The 20,270-nt window shown below is 38.7% G+C and overlaps 1 protein-coding gene across 4 annotated transcripts in view; it reads right to left on the reverse strand.

The window, feature by feature from the left end:
• LOC106078427 (electroneutral sodium bicarbonate exchanger 1-like) overlaps positions 1 to 20,270 on the reverse strand; it is a 76,339-nt gene that overhangs the window by 31,204 nt on the left and 24,865 nt on the right. For all 4 annotated transcript variants that reach the window (XM_056013932.1, XM_056013931.1, XM_056013929.1 and 1 more), the window contains exon 4: positions 796 to 1,011. In XM_056013932.1, coding sequence (XP_055869907.1) covers positions 796 to 1,011 — 216 coding nt within the window. The remainder of the gene's footprint in view (positions 1 to 795; positions 1,012 to 20,270) is intronic.

Consider the following 20,270-nt stretch of genomic DNA (forward strand, 5'->3'; position numbering starts at 1 on the left):
ACTCACAATCGTGTGTAGCAATCACTATGACTATCATACCAACACACAATCTTGTGTAGCAAATCAATATGACTATCATATCCACACACAATCTTGTGTAGCAATCAACATGATTACCAAATCAACACACAATCGTGTGTAGCAATGAACACTACTACTTTATATGCTGCAATCATGACTATTGTATCAAAACCAGTACTAGTGTAGTAAATCAATATGACTATCATATCAACACACAATCGTGTGTATCAATCAACATGACTACTCTGCCTTTGTTGATCTCACCAAGGCTTTCCACATGGTTAGTCACAATGTCTTACGGAGGATTTTGACCAGACTCGGATGCCCACTTAAATTCCTATCCATTCTCAATCAGTTTCATGAAGGACAAATAGGCTAGATCAGACGCACCGATGACCTGTCTGATCACTTCCTATTAGAAAATGGCGTGAAGCCAGGCTGTGTGGACCTGGCTGCAGGCGGCATTGGAATGAGATAGCTGGAAATCCCTTACTAGGCCGCGGTATACACATTTGATCCAAAGCAAAGCCACTATCGAGGACAGACGAAGACGGCAGAATCTAAATCGACCACATGCGAACAATGGTTATGTCTGCACCTGATGTGACAAACTATGTAGGCAAATCATGAGAAAAAATAAGATGACTCTTTAATAAAAAAAAAAGATGACAAGTTTAGAATCAATGTAAATAAACCAACTAACCTCTACTTTCACTAACTAAACTCTTTCACCAATTAACTTCTTTCACCAACTAACCTCTTTCACCAACTAACCTCTTTCACTAACGAAACTTTCTAAAGACTGCAAGGAGACACTGGAGCCACTCAAACCTCGTTCTTGAACGGCCAAAAGGTTAGAACCCACAGACAGAGGGCGAGCTATCTTCCCCTCGTGAACATGGCGGTGTGGCTTGTGAAGTGCAGCTTTAAGTCCAATCTCCATTGTTTTGTCAATGTATCCACTTTGAACCCAGCCACTGGTCATTTTATCTGTAATATAAAACAGATATTGAACAAATATGCCTATTTCCAAAATCTTTTTAAACATGTTTTTGTTCATTCATACAGAAGAGATTTATTTAAATCTCATTATCCATTCGGTCCGATGTTTCTAAGATTGTTGCGCCTTTTCTTTTAATATCTTCACTATAATAAATGTAGTGTAGATATATTACATGATTAAGCTTACTGGTTGGGCACATATCAAGTATCAGTAAAATATGCTAAGGATATCTGGTTGGGCACATATCAAGTATCAGTAAAATATGCTAAGGATATCTGGTTGGGCACATATTTAAAAAAGTAAGCCTTCAAAAAAAATCTTTGGAAACTTAGGATACTTTGAAACTCATGTTTATAAAAACATGTTTCACTAATACTTCATGCTCTGAATAGTGAGCAGTTAGTCTAACTTTTCACAGATTTCCTTTTATGTTTGAGGATGTTTACACTAAAACTTAATCACACTAATCTTTGATGACACTTTGATTTTTTAAGGTCCCGTTTACTCACTTAAGGACCAAATGTTGAGGCATTATTTACTCACTTAAGGACCAAATGTTGAGGCATTATTTACTCACTTAAGGACCAAATGTTGAGGCATTATTTACTCACTTAAGGACCAAATGTTGAGGCATTATTTACTCACTTAAGGACCAAATGTTGAGGCATTATTTACTCACTTAAGGACCAAATGTTGAGGCATTATTTACTCACTTAAGGACCAAATGTAGAGGCATTATTTACTCACTTAAGGACCAAATGTTGAGGCATTATTTACTCACTTAAGGACCAAATGTTGAGGCATTATTTACTCACTTAAGGACCAAATGTAGAGGCATTATTTACTCACTTAAGGACCAAATGTTGAGGCATTATTTACTCACTTAAGGACCAAATGTTGAGGCATTATTTACTCACTTAAGGACCAAATGTTGAGGCATTATTTACTCACTTAAGGACCAAATGTTGAGGCATTATTTACTCACTTAAGGACCAAATGTTGAGGCATTATTTACTCACTTAAGGACCAAATGTTGAGGCATTATTTACTCACTTAAGGACCAAATGTTGAGGCATTATTTACTCACTTAAGGACCAAATGTTGAGGCATTATTTACTCACTTAAGGACCAAATGTTGAGGCATTATTTACTCACTTAAGGACCAAATGTTGAGGCATTATTTCAAAAGTGGAAAATTAGGAGACAGAAGACATTTACAAAATAAACAATGTCAAAGATGCCACATTGAAATCTCGTTGTTGCCAACTCAAGAATTAAAGTTACTTTTTGTTGCAAGCCAAAGAGCTTACAAAGTTGATTTTACAATGCTGAGTACACCAGAAGCAGAATTTGTTTGATTTAACACGTTGCTTATCATTGTTTCCGTCTTCTGTACACTGGAGACACTGGAGACACTGGAGACACTGGAGACACCGGAGACACTGGAGACACTGGAGACACCGGAGACACTGGAGACACCGGAGACACTGGAGACACTGGAGACACTGGAGACACCGGAGACACTGGAGACACCGGAGACACTGGAGACACTGGAGACACTGCAGACACCGGAGACACTGGAGACACTGGAGACACTGGAGACACCGGAGACACTGGAGACACTGGAGACACTGGAGACACCGGAGACACTGGAGACACCGGAGACACCGGAGACACTGGAGACACTGGAGACACCGGAGACACTGGAGACACTGGAGACGCCGGAGACACTGGAGACACTGGAGACACCGGAGACACTGGAGACACCGGAGACACTGGAGACACTGGAGACACTGGAGACACTGGAGACACCGGAGACACTGGAGACACTGGAAACACTGGAGACACCGGAGACACTGGAGACACTGGAGACACTGACTGGAGACACCGGAGACACCGGAGACACTGGAGACACTGGAGACACTGGAGACACCGGAGACACTGGAGACACTGGAGACACTGACTGGAGACACCGGAGACACTGGAGACACCGGAGACACTGGAGACACTGGAGACACTGGAGACACTGACTGGAGACACCGGAGACACTGGAGTCACCGGAGACACCGGAGACACCGGAGACACTGGAGACACTGGAGACACTGGATACACTGACTGGAGACACCGGAGACACCGGAGACACTGGAGACACCGGAGACACTGGAGACACTGGAGGCACTGACTGGAGACACCGGAGACACTGGACACTGGAGGCACTGGAGACACTGGAGACACTGGAGACACTGGAGGCACTGACTGGAGACACCGGAGACACTGGAGACACCGGAGACACTGGAGACACTGGAGACACTGGAGACACTGGAGACACTGACTGGAGACACCGGAGACACTGGAGACACCGGAGACACTGGAGACACTGGAGACACTGACTGGAGACACCGGAGACACTGGAGACACCGGAGACACTGGAGACACTGGAGACACTGGAGACGTCAAAAGCTTCCTATTTATGAATTGGACTTCATTTATGAACATTTTAAATGTAAAAATATTGTTGACCTTTGGTAAAACAATACAAACAGTTCCTTGTGATTTATGATGTAATATCATTAGACTTTTGTTCGGGGGAAAATGAGGGAGGACACTTAACAAAATTTGAGAACCACTGACCTAGGAAACTCAGGATCTGGCTATTGCAATAGTGGAGCTATTTTGTTTAATAACCATGACAGCCATAAACTTGATAAACATATAGAGACATATCCATGATAGACATATCCATGATAGACATTTCCATGATAGACATGCTCATGATAGACACTGGAGACACCGGAGACACTGGAGACACTGGAGACACTGGAGACACTGGAGACACTGACTGGAGACACCGGAGACACTGGAGACACCGGAGACACTGGAGACACTGGAGACACTGGAGACACTGGAGACACTGACTGGAGACACCGGAGACACTGGAGACACCGGAGACACTGGAGACACTGGAGACACTGGAGACACTGACTGGAGACACCGGAGACACTGGAGACACCGGAGACACTGGAGACACTGGAGACACTGGAGGCTTTGACTGGAGACACCGGAGACACTGGACACTGGAGGCACTGGAGACACTGGAGACACTGGAGACACTGGAGGCACTGACTGGAGACACTGGAGACACTGGAGACAACGGAGACACTGGAGACACTGGAGACACTGGAGACACTGGAGACACTGACTGGAGACACCGGAGACACTGGAGACACCGGAGACACTGGAGACACCGGAGACACTGGAGACACTGGAGACACTGGAGACGTCAAAAGCTTCCTATTTATGAATTGGACTTCATTTATGAACATTTTAAATGTAAAAATATTGTTGACCTTTGGTAAAACAATACAAACAGTTCCTTGTGATTTATGATGTAATATCATTAGACTTTTGTTCGGGGGAAAATGAGGGAGGACACTTAACAAAATTTGAGAACCACTGACCTAGGAAACTCAGGATCTGGCTATTGCAATAGTGGAGCTATTTTGTTTAATAACCATGACAGCCATAAACTTGATAAACATATAGAGACATATCCATGATAGACATATCCATGATAGACATTTCCATGATAGACATGCTCATGATAGACACTGGAGACACCGGAGACACTGGTTTATCCATGATAAACATATTCGTGATAAAGACATCCCTGATACGCATATCCATGATACACTTAGCTATAATAGACATAGCTTCGTTAGACCTAGTCATAACAGACACATTCATGATAAACATATCCATGATAAAAATATCCATGATGGACGTAGCCATGATAACCCTATTAATCAAACCATGAGTGCGACTCAAAACGAACATTTCTATCCACAATCAATCAATCACATTAAGTAAGATTCACGATGGAGACATGTACTTACTATACGTACAATACAGTTAAAATAATTTAGTAAGGTCCCAACACAAAAATGTTACTATTGGAAAGTCTTGAAGACTGGTAGCTGACATGAGGAAAACTTTCTGAGATATTTCACCAATTGAAGAGACTAAGGTCAGGTGATCTCAGTTAAAACAATGAAAATGTACAGGGAATTACTGTTTCAGTTGTGTGTGTGTTCTGCCAGAGTCGGTAAAGGAAAAGATTGTTGTTTTATAATTAAAATTTGCAATAGTCGCATTTCTATAGTATTACTTGACCCTTTTCCAGTGCTGTTTTTCTATTGGATTTTTTGTTCAATTTCTGCAGCTCAGAATGTAACTGTTTCCCGCTGATCTGTGTCTGTAAGGATTGCTGTTGTGGCGTGTATGTGCGTGTTTATGATGTCACCGTGAAGAAAGAAGGGCGGATGTTTTTGGTTGTGTAGGCTGAAGAGTTTCTGATGAAATCCTTTGATGGTCTGTCGTAACTGAAGTTCATAGAACTGGTGTGAGAAGATAGAAAGCTAAAGAGAGGAGACTAACAAGACACTGAGACAGAAAAGACGTGTTTTTGTAGAGAATTAGATCTAGTTGAGATCATCTTTCAATTATGTGTATAAGTACATATAAATAAAAGTTCTATTCAGTTTTTTTGTAAAAGAAACTTGTTCGTGTTTACATCCTACATTAAGCTGTTTGGTGCGACAATGACAGAGTATAAACAATTGGAATCTAATGGGACATTCTCAGTTTCTACTAATAGAGTATGCATTGCCTTTCTTCTCAAGGTTACAACATTCCCAAGTCCACACCTGATAGAAAGTTGATGCCTCCAACCTAATAAACTATTGCTATATTTAGACTCGGCCTTTATAACGATGGCTGCAAATTGTGGCATGGCTTTAAAAAATTAACATAAGTTTAACTCTCTCAGTTTGGGAGTCAAACAGACAAATCTTCCCAATTTTCATTGAGGACATCATCTCGTACACACAAAATGTTGGGTTTACAAAACACAGAGGTTTAACAACAGGGGAAGTAACCCACACGTCATGATTTGTTCATTTCCTAGACTTCATGTTTAAATTTGTTTGTTTTTTTAGCAATTAATTCATTAGGTTAAAGATTTATGTATGATGGGACAACAGAAAACAAAACAAACACTTCCTTATCAATCTTTCACGTAGAAACACACACAAAACAACTGGATCTTTTATAAATATATTTCTGTAACTTCACTTATAGATATTTCACACATGAAGAAGAAATGTGTTTAGGATCGAAGCCATAAGGTTCTACTTTCAAAAAGACAACAACCCAACAACCTAAAAACTGAGAACGGGTTGGGGGGGGGATACAAGAATGTAAGAACAATTATTGCCTGAAGTAAAATGAAAAACATTTCTTAGACTTATATGGCGAAAAATGATTGAACACATATCTGCCACTGTGAGGGCCAGTCAATGTGCTACTTGTATCCACTCTATATCTTCACAAATGTGTTCAGGCCAAGATTTCAGTTGAAGGCAATGTTAAGTGGTCAACGTAACCACCAACTTCTTTCAAGTGGATCGACACATTTGTAGAACGTATTCCATCGGAATGGCTTCAGTTATTTGTATTTAAAACAACAACAACAGAATTTCATCTTTAGATGTTCACATTTTCGTCTGTTTACCGTTTAGCCACTAGACTTTATAAACTCTTATTGCAAATGTTGCTTAGTAGCTTCACTTTCGCAATTCGACTAAGCCAGCTCTGATTCTTCACCTTTCCCATCAACTAAGTAATTCTTATCCCCAACCATCAACTTAATATGAGTCCAGTCGTTCCCACCAAACTCTATTAGTAAGTCCAGCCCGTAGTGATTCTAGTTGCTCCTTCTTTTTCCTCGTTCTCATTATTATGTTTAGGCGTTCAGATGACTAGACCAATACACACTTGTTTCCAAATCAGGGAGCTCTCCATATAGTTTTCTTTCTATATTGGTGTTTTGGGGCCAGTGTCTTATTCGGGACTCTTGGTAAAGAATGCAGTTTTGAAGGACATGGTCAGCATTCTCTGGTGACAATCCACATGGGCAGATTTCAATGGTTCCAATTTTGAGCTACGGAAACATATGTTGTCTAATTCTGTCCGGTTCTGAGGCGAAAGATTAGGCGTTGATCTTGTCGGGATAGTTTATAATAGGCGTCATCTTTTTGTTATTTGGATGACAGCGTGTCCAATTCTCATTTATTGTCTTCACTATTAGTTTCTTCATTTCTTCTGGATAGAGTGCAATGTTTCATTGTGTGTTTTTCTCCCACACTTAGAAAGGTCGTCAGCCTTCTCATTTCCTGCGAGTTCAATATGTTCTGGTATCCTTTGAATAACAGTTCTTTTGATTTGTTGTTAAACTTTATAACTGCTGTCCTAAGTCGTTTCACATAAGAGGAATCAGAGTTTTCCAAGTTTTGGAGGATTGTTTTCGCATTGGTTAGAAAGACAATCTGACTGTGTGGGGTACTTGGATGATTAGCTAGCATAATAGCTGCTTCTTGTAATGTTTCCCTTTCTGCTCTGTGACTGTCAGAGAGCTCTCCAGTTGCAATGGATTTTTCTAGTTTTTCTCCATCGGGCCATTCGATGAGTATTCCAGCTTAATGAGATGAACCATCCGTGTAAACTCTGATCCACTGATTGTTAGGGTAATGAGTTTGAAGAAAAGAGTTCACTATTTCCTTGTGATCTGTTCGAATGTAGTCAGATTTTTAAATTTATGTTCAATACATTCTTTTATAGTAGGAAAAGAGCTTTGGTCCCAGGATGGGGATTCATTGTGTGGTTTCGTGAATTCAAAAGTTATTTTTTCGCGTTGGTGTTTCTTGTTTAATTAGTTGTTTAGTTTAGCCCCCAGGTTCTTCTCCCCAATATCAATGACTTCACACAATCAATTCAATAGCTCCAGATGTTCCTATTTAAACTCAATAGCTCCAGATGTTCCTATTTAAATTCAGTAGCTCCAGATGCTCCTATTTAAACTCAGTAGCTCCTGTTGCACTCCAGCTCAGTAGCTCTAGCTGCTACTCATTAACTCAGTGACTCCAGTTGTATCATAGCTCAATAGCTCCAGTCTCTCTCCAACACAGTAGCTCCAGTTGCACTCCAGCTCAGTAGCTCTAGCTGCTACTCCTTAACTCAGTGACTCCAGTTGTATCATAGCTCAATAGCTCCAGTCTCTCTCCAACACAGTAGCTCCAGTTGCACTCCAGCTGCTGCTCCTTAACTCAGTGACTCCAGTTGTATCATAGCTCAATAGCTCCAGTCTCTCTCCAACACAGTAGCTCCAGTTGCACTCCAGCTCAGTAGCTCTAGCTGCTACTCCTTAACTCAGTGACTCCAGTTGTATCATAGCTCAATAGCTCCAGTCTCTCTCCAACACAGTAGCTCCAGTTGTATCATAGCTCAATAGCTCCAGTCTCTCTCCAACACAGTAGCTCCAGTTGTATCATAGCTCAATAGCTCCAGTCTCTCTCCAACACAGTAGCTCCAGTGGTATCATAGCTCAATAGCTCCAGTCTCTCTTCAACACAGTAGCTCCAGTTGTATCATAGCTCAATAGCTCCAGTCTCCCTTCAACACAGTAGCTCCTGTTGTATGTCTTCCAACTTATTAACTTCAGTCGATTCTTCGTTTCATTCGCAATCAACTTTTTAACAAATTAGTCCAAACTGGAAAAGTGCAGGACACGTGTATTTAGTCCTTGTGCAGTGTGTAGATCATGTACTTAGTGTGTAGATCGTGTACTTAGTGTGTAGATCATGTACTTAGTGTGTAGATCATGTGCTTAATGTGTAGATCATGTACTTAGTTGTGTGTGTGCGTGTTTTTTTTTTGGTTAAAGAAAGAATTCAAGTCGCAGTGAATACATGCTAATACTTCTGTTCGGCTTTGAGAGTTGTACTCTTGTATTGAGTTTAGTTGTATTCTTGTATTGAGTTTAGTTGCATTGAGTCTAGTTGTATTCTTGTATTGAGTCTAGTTGTATTCTTGTATTGAGTCTAGTTGTATTCTTGTATTGAGTATAGTTGTTTTCTCGTTTTGAGTCTAGTATTCTTGTATTGAAATCTAGTTGCATTGAGTCTAGTTGTATTCTTGTATTGAGTCTAGTTGTATTGAGTCTAGTTGTATTCTTGTATTGAGTCTAGTTGCATTGAGCTTAGTTGTACTAAATTATTTCTTTTACTTTTGAAATGAGAAGATTGGCAATAGTTCTAACAATGTGTCTGTGTTCCTTATATCATTGCAAGTGTGGAGAATTAATATGTCTATGTGTGTGTCTATGTGTGTAAAGGATTGTGTTTGGTTGGTCAGCTTATTGGTTTTACTAGTTTATAAATAAAACTGGGAAGTTCATATTTAAAAATATATTGAATACAAAGGAATAAACAAAAAAACAACAACAACGAAACCAAAAAAAAACAAAAAAACTCTATATTCCTAATAGCCAGTAAGTGAATTCAACTAGGTCTGATTGGTTCGTCGCGTGTGGGTGCAGCGTGGGGTAACTAGGCTTGGATGAACAGAAAATGGCTACAATTGATTACAAAATATTGGTCTTGAAAAGGCTTATAATGTCATTTAGGAAGAGGCTATCAAATCTGTACATTACGCTTCACTAAACAAGTCTTCTTCGCTTCAAAAGGTAGACATCTGAACGGGTCATGTGACATAGCTTGTTTGAAGTGTGCAGTTGATGTCCTAGTAATTTTTCATAAAAGTCAAAGTCTACAAGCGTTCCTGCTTACGACAGTATTATTACGCCTGTCACTACTTTAAGGTCCAGTGGTCTGTTGACGCGATAAGGTGTTGGAGATTGCAATAGCATTAAACTAGCGGCAGACAATTACGTAATGAAACGCAAACTGTCTAGCTAATATAGACGTAGTTATAATTACATGTACTTAATTTTTGTTTTCCCTGTACTTGTCTGCCCTTTGTAAATGATATTAAGGAGATTTGTTTCTTAGGCCAACGTTTAACGAGCAGGGTGTTATGTGGACGGCACAACGACCAACCGCCTTAACTTTCCTCAACTAAAGTCAGGTACCTATTAGAGATGGGTACTTTCAGGGAAGCCCTAAAATTCCCGAAATTCAATATCCCAGTCTTCACCGAGATTCGAACCAAGTACCCCAGGTTTGGAAGCTAAGCGTTTAACCACTCGGTGATTTTTAGCGGCCCACGTAAGGGGAAAAGCCGCTATTAGGTTTGTGCAAAATGTCAGTCTGTCCGTCTGTCACACTCAGAAAACTCGAAAACTAGAAGAGAAATAAAAAATATTATTTCACCATGCGATGCGGCTTGAAAAGTTTAGATGCAACTGCTACTTTTGGTTTTCTAAAAGCAAACCGTTTAATTTATAAAATTAATTATGCAAGCGATTTTTTCATAAAAATACACCAATTCTAAAACAATACGTAAATATAAGGGAAGTAATGTTAGAAGGTAATGTAAACAAAGAAAATATTTTTTGTATTTTCAGTATCACCAAGTTAAATATATTCATAAAATGTACAAGAAATATTCACAACAAATATAAATATTAGTTAAAGGTGTTTTTTTTCTGGTGAACTAGCTGCTAAAATTAAAGAAAACATTTATTTTTATGCTAATAAAGGCTAAGAATGCACTTTGTATGTAAATATCACGCATATTTTTTAAAATGGACATTTTAGGCAGCGACTTTCATGCAGTAGCGTGACTAGCATCGGCAAGACACGGTACTAATCAGTTCCCTCAAAATTTTAAAAATAATCAAATCAGATTTTATTTATTTTTTGTTTAGCACCCCCATCAGAATAAAAGACGCTTATTTTTTGTGTGTTTTGTCTGTCAAACGGTCTGGCAGTCACGTTTAAATAAAAAAACAACAATACTAAAAGCTCTTGAAAATCTGATTTGACCTTTAATGTTCCTTCCGAAACATCTCAATAGTTTAAAGTATCTATAATAGATTGTTCCGGATGTTTTTGTGAAAAACAAATCAATGCCGACGAATTTTGTTTGTTCTCTTAACTTATATTACATTTAATTTCCATGCTTAATCGTTGCAAAAACACATGATCAGTAATATGTTGTTTCGGTTTGTTAATGTAAATAGCATATAAATGCAAAATGAAAATCTCTATACTGTTGGCCTAAGAATCTCATTAACTATAAGGTGGTTTGGATATTGTTTTATAAAAAATAAATTATGTCAAAAGATTGTTTGAAATCGCAAAATTGACTAATATTACACTTATATTCTTTGACAATACGTCACTATAGTTTAATTATCGATATCAAATTTTTCCTTATTTTCGTCTTAAAACTAATTTATGTCAAATGACTTTATTTTTTCAAAAATATCGACAATAGGTTGTTCAGGATTTTAAAATAAGAAAATCGTTTACTAGAAATGATTTTTGAAAATCACTTTTTAGACTAATTTTACATTTAATTTTTTGCTGAAACATAACAAAAGTTTTTGTAATCGGTAAAGGATGTTCCGGATTTTGTTTTGAAAAAGAAATCGACCACATTACTTTAATTTTCCTACAAATCGTCTCCGAAAATTTCCGAATTTTATATGAAAAATCTACTAACGCCAAATAACTGGTTAAATCCCTCATCTAATAAATAAAACAAATACTCTCTTTCACATTTACGAAAATAGGCTGTTCCGGATTTTTAAGAAAAATATTTAAACTCTTTTTATGTAAAATCAAACTTCTCTCTTACACTACATTTAATTTTCTTGCTAAAATGTTACAAAATCTAATTATCATTAATATTATATTCTGATTTTTTAAGGAAAACAACTTCCTAACACCAAAGTATGGTATTAAAATCTCTCCACAAGACTATGGTACATCTAATTTTCATACGAGACCATCCAAAAAATTTAATTAACGATATTAGATTTATCTGGATTTCTCTTTTTCTCTCACTATATATACAAACATCCGGACAAATCTATTATACACAGGGCCGGTCTTACAGATTGCGGGGCCCTATGCGAAACGAATTGGGCGGGGCCTAGTCTGAGTAGGGATAACGATAATAAGTGAAAATTAAGTGTTTTTTTTTGCTAGAAAATAAATTCGTCTTTGCATTTTATTCAAACTCAAACTAAGTGCAAAATAAAGGTCAAATTAACTTTACGAGCCATCTACAGTAGAAGGTAGATTTCCAACATAAAGCCGATAAACATTCAGATCTGCCTTTTAGATTTACTATCGACTAGCAAAATATCGCTTTTGATTTTTTTAAAAAGAGATCGAGATAGATTTAGATCTATATTTATATGCCAGTGACTATTACAGTAAATTAAGTATGGGAACGTACTGTTTTGGTTAAAATTCGCCCAATTATTTTAATTAAATAAAAGTTGACAATGCCAGTTGTTGTTTTTTTAAATCGCGAGTAGGTTTGGCGCTTTCCATATTGAACGACACACCAACATGACAATTTTGTCTATTTTTCAGAACATGTTTTGACTTTTTTCGTATACTTTGCAAATTTCAGGAGATTTCCAGGAGCCTGTTATAAGTTAAAATGGTTTAATTTAATAATTTACAACTAGAGTTAGCGCGGGGCCTATGAAAGTGCGGGGACCACTGAGGTCGCATAGGTTGCTGTGCCCTAGGACCGGCCCTGATTATACATACTTAAAACTATTGAGATGTTTCAAAAGGAAAATTAAAGGTGAATCAAATTTTCAATAGCTTTTAGTTGTTTTTGTCATATTAACATGACGAACAGACAAAACGCACATAAAATGCGGCTTTAATCCTCTTTATTTGAATTCTATTAGAACTCAGTGCACCAATGTCAATAGACCCTCGTTAGGTCTCTCTTATTCATTAGGACATTTTTTGGTACTAGCCCATTGTGACGTAAGGGAATATTTTTCCTTTAACGTCATATGAATGAATTATTTAAATGTAATGCTATAAAAAACCTCAGTGCACTTATGTCTATGTACCCTCGAAAACTTGCTCGTATTGACGAAGACATTTTTTAGTCTAAGTAGGCCGTGTGACGTAGTGGATTTTTTTTCCTTAGACGTCATATGGAATTAATTCTTGAAATGAAATGCTAAAAGAACTCACTCGGTGCACCAATGTCTATAAACATTCGACATCTTGCTCGTATTGAAGACATTTTTAGTCTAACTGGGCCGTGTGGATTTTTTTCCTTCGACTCTATATGGAATGAATTCTTCAACTGGGTAATGTTTATTATGTTTAGTTAATGAATTAAAAGTGGTTATGTCTTCTTGTAATAAGAGTCTATTGTAAACACTTTGTTTCTTAAAGGATAATACAACACTAAGTCTGTGTGTGTTTCAATCTTGTGCTAGTGAATTACATATACTAACAATGTAAGGCTATGTGTGTGTCTTTGACCTTTTCGTGTGCTGTTGCCGTGTCAAAGCTTTGTGTGAGTGTGTGTGTGTGAAAGAGTGAGCGTGAAATAGTTTCTGGTATGGTACTTAGTACAATCAATAGTATGAAATACTTCTGACAGAAGTCACTCAGGCTAAGACACTGTGTATGACATTATGCTTTTTAATCAGCGAGGAGGTATGACGTCACACAGCACACAGGTGACGTCACATCACGGTGTGCTAGTCCATCTGTCAGGAGCACAAGATGGACAAGAAAGAGAGCAGGTGTGAGAAACATGTTCCTACCTGGTCTCTGACTTTCTTTTTATCCACGTGTGCTGTTGATTATGTTTCATTAGATTTCATTATTATTAATTAGACATCAAAGTTGTACATTAAAAATACACTTTACATAGGAAAAAAAAAAGCTTACACAGTTCTGTTTACACACACACACACACAAACACATACGTTCATACACATACGCACACACATACGTACACACACATACGTACACACATAGGTACATAGGCCTTCATCTAAATTGTATTTTTTGTTGATGTTTACATTTAGACCGTGTTTTTGACTTGTAACTTAGCAGTATCAACATTTTGAGAGAGAAATGTGGGCTCTTTTTTTTAACATGAAATATCGCCTTTTAATGCTGTAATTATTTGACGAAAATAAAATAGAGAAAAATGCGTCACAGAAATTAAAAAATATCGTGTACTACTGTTATAACGATATATCGGAAATAAACATCTATAAATGAAGATTAAGTTGAATGTACTTCTCTGATAAAGATATATCGGAAATATACATGTATTAATGAAGATTACGTTGGATGTACTTCTCTAATAAAGATATATCGGAAATAAACATGTATTAATGAAGATTAAGTTGAATGTACTTCTCTGATAAAGATATATCGGAAATAAACATGTATTAATGAAGATTTAGTTGAATGTACTTCTCTGATAAAGATATATCGGAAATAAACATGTATTAATGAAGATTACTTTCTCTTGTACGTTTGTTTGGATATTTTCACTTTAAGGTTTACAAAGTCAAGGACGCTAAATTGAGCTTCATTGTTGACAACTAAGATTAGATAAGATAAAATAAGATACTTTTTATTGATCCAATCAAATGGAAATTCAGTTTGACTACAATTGACAACCTCAGCGTAACTACTGCAAAATAACAAATAGATAAAAAATTCGAACAAAAACTAAATAAAATGAAATGAGCCTGACAGTTGCTGTTCATATAAACAGCACGTTTTAAAGTCATCGAGTGAAAGTGTACTGCTTCCTACAGAGTGAAAGTCTACTGCTTCATACATTGTGAAAGTCTACTGCTTCCTACATTGTGAAAGTTTACTGCTTCCTACAGAGTGAAAGTCTACTGCTTCCTACAGAGTGAAAGTCTACTGCTTCGTACATTGTGAAAGTCTACTGCTTCCTACAGAGTGAAAGTCTACTGCTTCATACATTGTGAAAGTCTACTGCTTCCTACATTGTGAAAGTCTACTGCTTCCTACAGAGTGAAAGTCTACTGCTTCCTACAGAGTGAAAGTCTACTGCTTCCTACAGAGTGAAAGTCTACTGCTTCCTACAGAGTGAAAGTCTACTGCTTCCTACATTGTGAAAGTCTACTGCTTCCTACATAGTGAAAGTCTACTGCTTCCTCCATTGTGAAAGTCTACTGCTTCCTACAGAGTGAAAGTCTACTGCTTCCTACATTGTGAAAGTCTACTGCTTCCTACATTGTGAAAGTCTACTGCTTCCTACATTGTGAAAGTCTACTGCTTCATCCATTGTGAAAGTCTACTGCTTCATCCATTGTGAAAGTCTACTGCTTCCTACAGAGTGAAAGTCTACTGCTTCCTACAGAGTGAAAGTCTACTGCTTCCTACATAGTGAAAGTCTACTGCTTCCTACATTGTGAAAGTTTACTGCTTCCTACAGAGTGAAAGTCTACTGCTTCCAACTTAGTGAAAGTATACTGCTTCCTACATTGTGAAAGTCTACTGCTTCCTACAGAGTGAAAGTCTATTGCTTCCTACAGAGTGAAAGTCTACTGCTTCCTACAGAGTGAAAGTATACTGCTTCCTACATTGTGAAAGTCTACTGCTTCATCCATTGTGAAAGTCTACTGCTTCCTCCATTGTGAAAGTCTACTGCTTCATCCATTGTGAAAGTCTACTGCTTCCTCCATTGTGAAAGTCTACTGCTTCCTCCATTGTGAAAGTCTACTGCTTCCTCCATTGTGAAAGTCTACTGCTTCCTACAGAGTAAAAGTCTACTGCTACCTACATAGTGAAAGTCTACTGCTTCCTACATTGTGAATGTTTACTGCTTCCTACAGAGTGAAAGTCTACTGCTTCCAACTTAGTGAAAGTATACTGCTTCCTACATTGTGAAAGTCTACTGCTTCCTACAGAGTGAAAGTCTATTGCTTCCTACAGAGTGAAAGTCTACTGCTTCCTACAGAGTGAAAGTATACTGCTTCCTACATTGTGAAAGTCTAATGCTTCATCCATTGTGAAAGTCTACTGCTTCCTCCATTGTGAAAGTCTACTGCTTCATCCATTGTGAAAGTCTACTGCTTCCTCCATTGTGAAAGTCTACTGCTTCCTCCATTGTGAAAGTCTACTGCTTCCTCCATTGTGAAAGTCTACTGCTTCCTCCATTGTGAAAGTCTACTGCTTCCTACAGAGTGAAAGTCTACTGCTTCCTACAGAGTGAAAGTCTACTGCTTCCTACAGAGTGAAAGTCTACTGCTTCATCCATTGTGAAAGTCTACTGCTTCCTACAGAGTGAAAGTCTACTGCTTCCTACAGAGTGAAAGTCTACTGCTTCATCCATTGTGAAAGTCTACTGCTTCCTACAGAGTGAAAGTCTACTGCTTCCTCCATTGTGAAAGTCTACTGCTTCCTACAGAGTGAAAGTCTACTGCTTCCTACAGAGTGTAAGTCTACTGCTTCCTACAGAGTGAAAGTCTACTGCTTCCTCCATTGTGAAAGTCTACTGCTTCCTACAGAGTGAAAGTCTACTGCTTCCTCCATTGTGAAAGTCTACTGCTTCCTACAAAGTGAAAGTCTACTGCTTCCTACAGAGTGAAAGTCTACTGCTTCGTACATTGTGAAAGTCTACTGCTTCCTACAGAGTGAAAGTCTACTGCTTCATACATTGTGAAAGTCTACTGCTTCCTACATTGTGAAAGTCTACTGCTTCCTACAGAGTGAAAGTCTACTGCTTCCTACAGAGTGAAAGTCTACTGCTTCCTACAGAGTGAAAGTCTACTGCTTCCTACAGAGTGAAAGTCTACTGCTTCCTACATTGTGAAAGTCTACTGCTTCCTACATAGTGAAAGTCTACTGCTTCCTCCATTGTGAAAGTCTACTGCTTCCTACAGAGTGAAAGTCTACTGCTTCCTACATTGTGAAAGTCTACTGCTTCCTACATTGTGAAAGTCTACTGCTTCCTACATTGTGAAAGTCTACTGCTTCCTACAGAGTGAAAGTCTACTGCTTCATCCATTGTGAAAGTCTACTGCTTCCTACAGAGTGAAAGTCTACTGCTTCCTACAGAGTGAAAGTCTACTGCTTCCTACAGAGTGAAAGTCTACTGCTTCCTACAGAGTGAAAGTCTACTGCTTCCTACATTGTGAAAGTCTACTGCTTCCTACATAGTGAAAGTCTACTGCTTCCTCCATTGTGAAAGTCTACTGCTTCCTACAGAGTGAAAGTCTACTGCTTCCTACATTGTGAAAGTCTACTGCTTCCTACATTGTGAAAGTCTACTGCTTCCTACATTGTGAAAGTCTACTGCTTCATCCATTGTGAAAGTCTACTGCTTCATCCATTGTGAAAGTCTACTGCTTCCTACAGAGTGAAAGTCTACTGCTTCCTACAGAGTGAAAGTCTACTGCTTCCTACATAGTGAAAGTCTACTGCTTCCTACATTGTGAAAGTTTACTGCTTCCTACAGAGTGAAAGTCTACTGCTTCCAACTTAGTGAAAGTATACTGCTTCCTACATTGTGAAAGTCTACTGCTTCCTACAAAGTGAAAGTCTATTGCTTCCTACAGAGTGAAAGTCTACTGCTTCCTACAGAGTGAAAGTATACTGCTTCCTACATTGTAAAAGTCTACTGCTTCATCCATTGTGAAAGTCTACTGCTTCCTCCATTGTGAAAGTCTACTGCTTCATCCATTGTGAAAGTCTACTGCTTCCTCCATTGTGAAAGTCTACTGCTTCCTCCATTGTGAAAGTCTACTGCTTCCTCCATTGTGAAAGTCTACTGCTTCCTCCATTGTGAAAGTCTACTGCTTCCTACAGAGTGAAAGTCTACTGCTTCCTACAGAGTGAAAGTCTACTGCTTCATCCATTGTGAAAGTCTACTGCTTCCTACAGAGTGAAAGTCTACTGCTTCCTCCATTGTGAAAGTCTACTGCTTCCTACAGAGTGAAAGTCTACTGCTTCCTACAGAGTGTAAGTCTACTGCTTCCTACAGAGTGAAAGTCTACTGCTTCCTCCATTGTGAAAGTCTACTGCTTCCTACAGAGTGAAAGTCTACTGCTTCCTCCATTGTGAAAGTCTACTGCTTCCTACAGAGTGAAAGTCTACTGCTTCCTACAGAGTGAAAGTCTACTGCTTCTTCCATTGTGAAAGTCTACTGCTTTCTACAGAGTGAAAGTCTATTGCTTCCTACAGAGTGAAAGTCTACTGCTTCCTACAGAGTGAAAGTCTATTGCTTCCTACAGAGTGAAAGTCTACTGCTTCCTACAGAGTGAAAGTCTACTGCTTCCTACATTGTGAAAGTCTACTGCTTCCTACAGAGTGAAAGTCTACTGCTTCCTACATTGTGAAAGTCTACTGCTTCCTACATAGTGAAAGTCTACTGCTTCCTCCATTGTGAAAGTCTACTGCTTCCTACAGAGTGAAAGTATACTGCTTCCTACATTGTGAAAGTCTACTGCTTCCTACAGAGTGAAAGTCTACTGCTTTGTACATTGTGAAAGTCTACTGCTTCCTACAGAGTGAAAGTCTACTGCTTCATACATTGTGAAAGTCTACTGCTTCCTACATTGTGAAAGTCTACTGCTTCCTACAGAGTGAAAGTCTACTGCTTCCTACAGAGTGAAAGTCTACTGCTTCCTACAGAGTGAAAGTCTACTGCTTCCTACAGAGTGAAAGTCTACTGCTTCCTACATTGTGAAAGTCTACTGCTTCCTACATAGTGAAAGTCTACTGCTTCCTCCATTGTGAAAGTCTACTGCTTCCTACAGAGTGAAAGTCTACTGCTTCCTACATTGTGAAAGTCTACTGCTTCCTACATTGTGAAAGTCTACTGCTTCCTACATTGTGAAAGTCTACTGCTTCATCCATTGTGAAAGTCTACTGCTTCATCCATTGTGAAAGTCTACTGCTTCCTACAGAGTGAAAGTCTACTGCTTCCTACAGAGTGAAAGTCTACTGCTTCCTACATAGTGAAAGTCTACTGCTTCCTACATTGTGAAAGTTTACTGCTTCCTACAGAGTGAAAGTCTACTGCTTCCAACTTAGTGAAAGTATACTGCTTCCTACATTGTGAAAGTCTACTGCTTCCTACAGAGTAAAAGTCTATTGCTTCCTACAGAGTGAAAGTCTACTGCTTCCTACAGAGTGAAAGTATACTGCTTCCTACATTGTGAAAGTCTACTGCTTCATCCATTGTGAAAGTCTGCTGCTTCCTCCATTGTGAAAGTCTACTGCTTCATCCATTGTGAAAGTCTACTGCTTCCTCCATTGTGAAAGTCTACTGCTTCATCCATTGTGAAAGTCTACTGCTTCCTCCATTGTGAAAGTCTACTGCTTCCTCCATTGTGAAAGTCTACTGCTTCCTACATTGTGAAAGTCTACTGCTTCCTACAGAGTGAAAGTCTACTGCTTCCTACATAGTGAAAGTCTACTGCTTCCTAAAGAGTGAAAGTTTACTGCTTCCTACAGAGTGAAAGTCTACTGCTTCCAACTTAGTGAAAGTATACTGCTTCCTACATTGTGAAAGTCTACTGCTTCCTACAGAGTGAAAGTCTATTGCTTCCTACAGAGTGAAAGTCTACTGCTTCCTACAGAGTGAAAGTATACTGCTTCCTACAATGTGAAAGTCTACTGCTTCATCCATTGTGAAAGTCTACTGTTTCCTCCATTGTGAAAGTCTACTGCTTCATCCATTGTGAAAGTCTACTGCTTCCTCCATTGTGAAAGTCTACTGCTTCCTCCATTGTGAAAGTCTACTGCTTCCTCCATTGTGAAAGTCTACTGCTTCCTCCATTGTGAAAGTCTACTGCTTCCTACAGAGTGAAAGTCTACTGCTTCCTACAGAGTGAAAGTCTACTGCTTCCTACAGAGTGAAAGTCTACTGCTTCATCCATTGTGAAAGTCTACTGCTTCCTACAGAGTGAAAGTCTACTGCTTCCTCCATTGTGAAAGTCTACTGCTTCCTACAGAGTGAAAGTCTACTGCTTCCTACAGAGTGTAAGTCTACTGCTTCCTACAGAGTGAAAGTCTACTGCTTCCTCCGTTGTGAAAGTCTACTGCTTCCTACAGAGTGAAAGTCTACTGCTTCCTCCATTGTGAAAGTCTACTGCTTCCTACAGAGTGAAAGTCTACTGCTTCCTACATTGTGAAAGTCTACTGCTTCGTACATTGTGAAAGTCTACTGCTTCCTACAGAGTGAAAGTCTACTGCTTCATACATTGTGAAAGTCTACTGCTTCCTACATTGTGAAAGTCTACTGCTTTCTACAGAGTGAAAGTCTACTGCTTCCTACAGAGTGAAAGTATACTGCTTCCTACATTGTGAAAGTCTACTGCTTCATCCATTGTGAAAGTCTGCTGCTTCCTCCATTGTGAAAGTCTACTGCTTCATCCATTGTGAAAGTCTACTGCTTC

This window comes from Biomphalaria glabrata, chromosome 16 (assembly GCF_947242115.1).
Source record: "Biomphalaria glabrata chromosome 16, xgBioGlab47.1, whole genome shotgun sequence".
In the NCBI taxonomy this organism is placed as follows: Eukaryota; Metazoa; Mollusca; class Gastropoda; family Planorbidae; genus Biomphalaria; species Biomphalaria glabrata.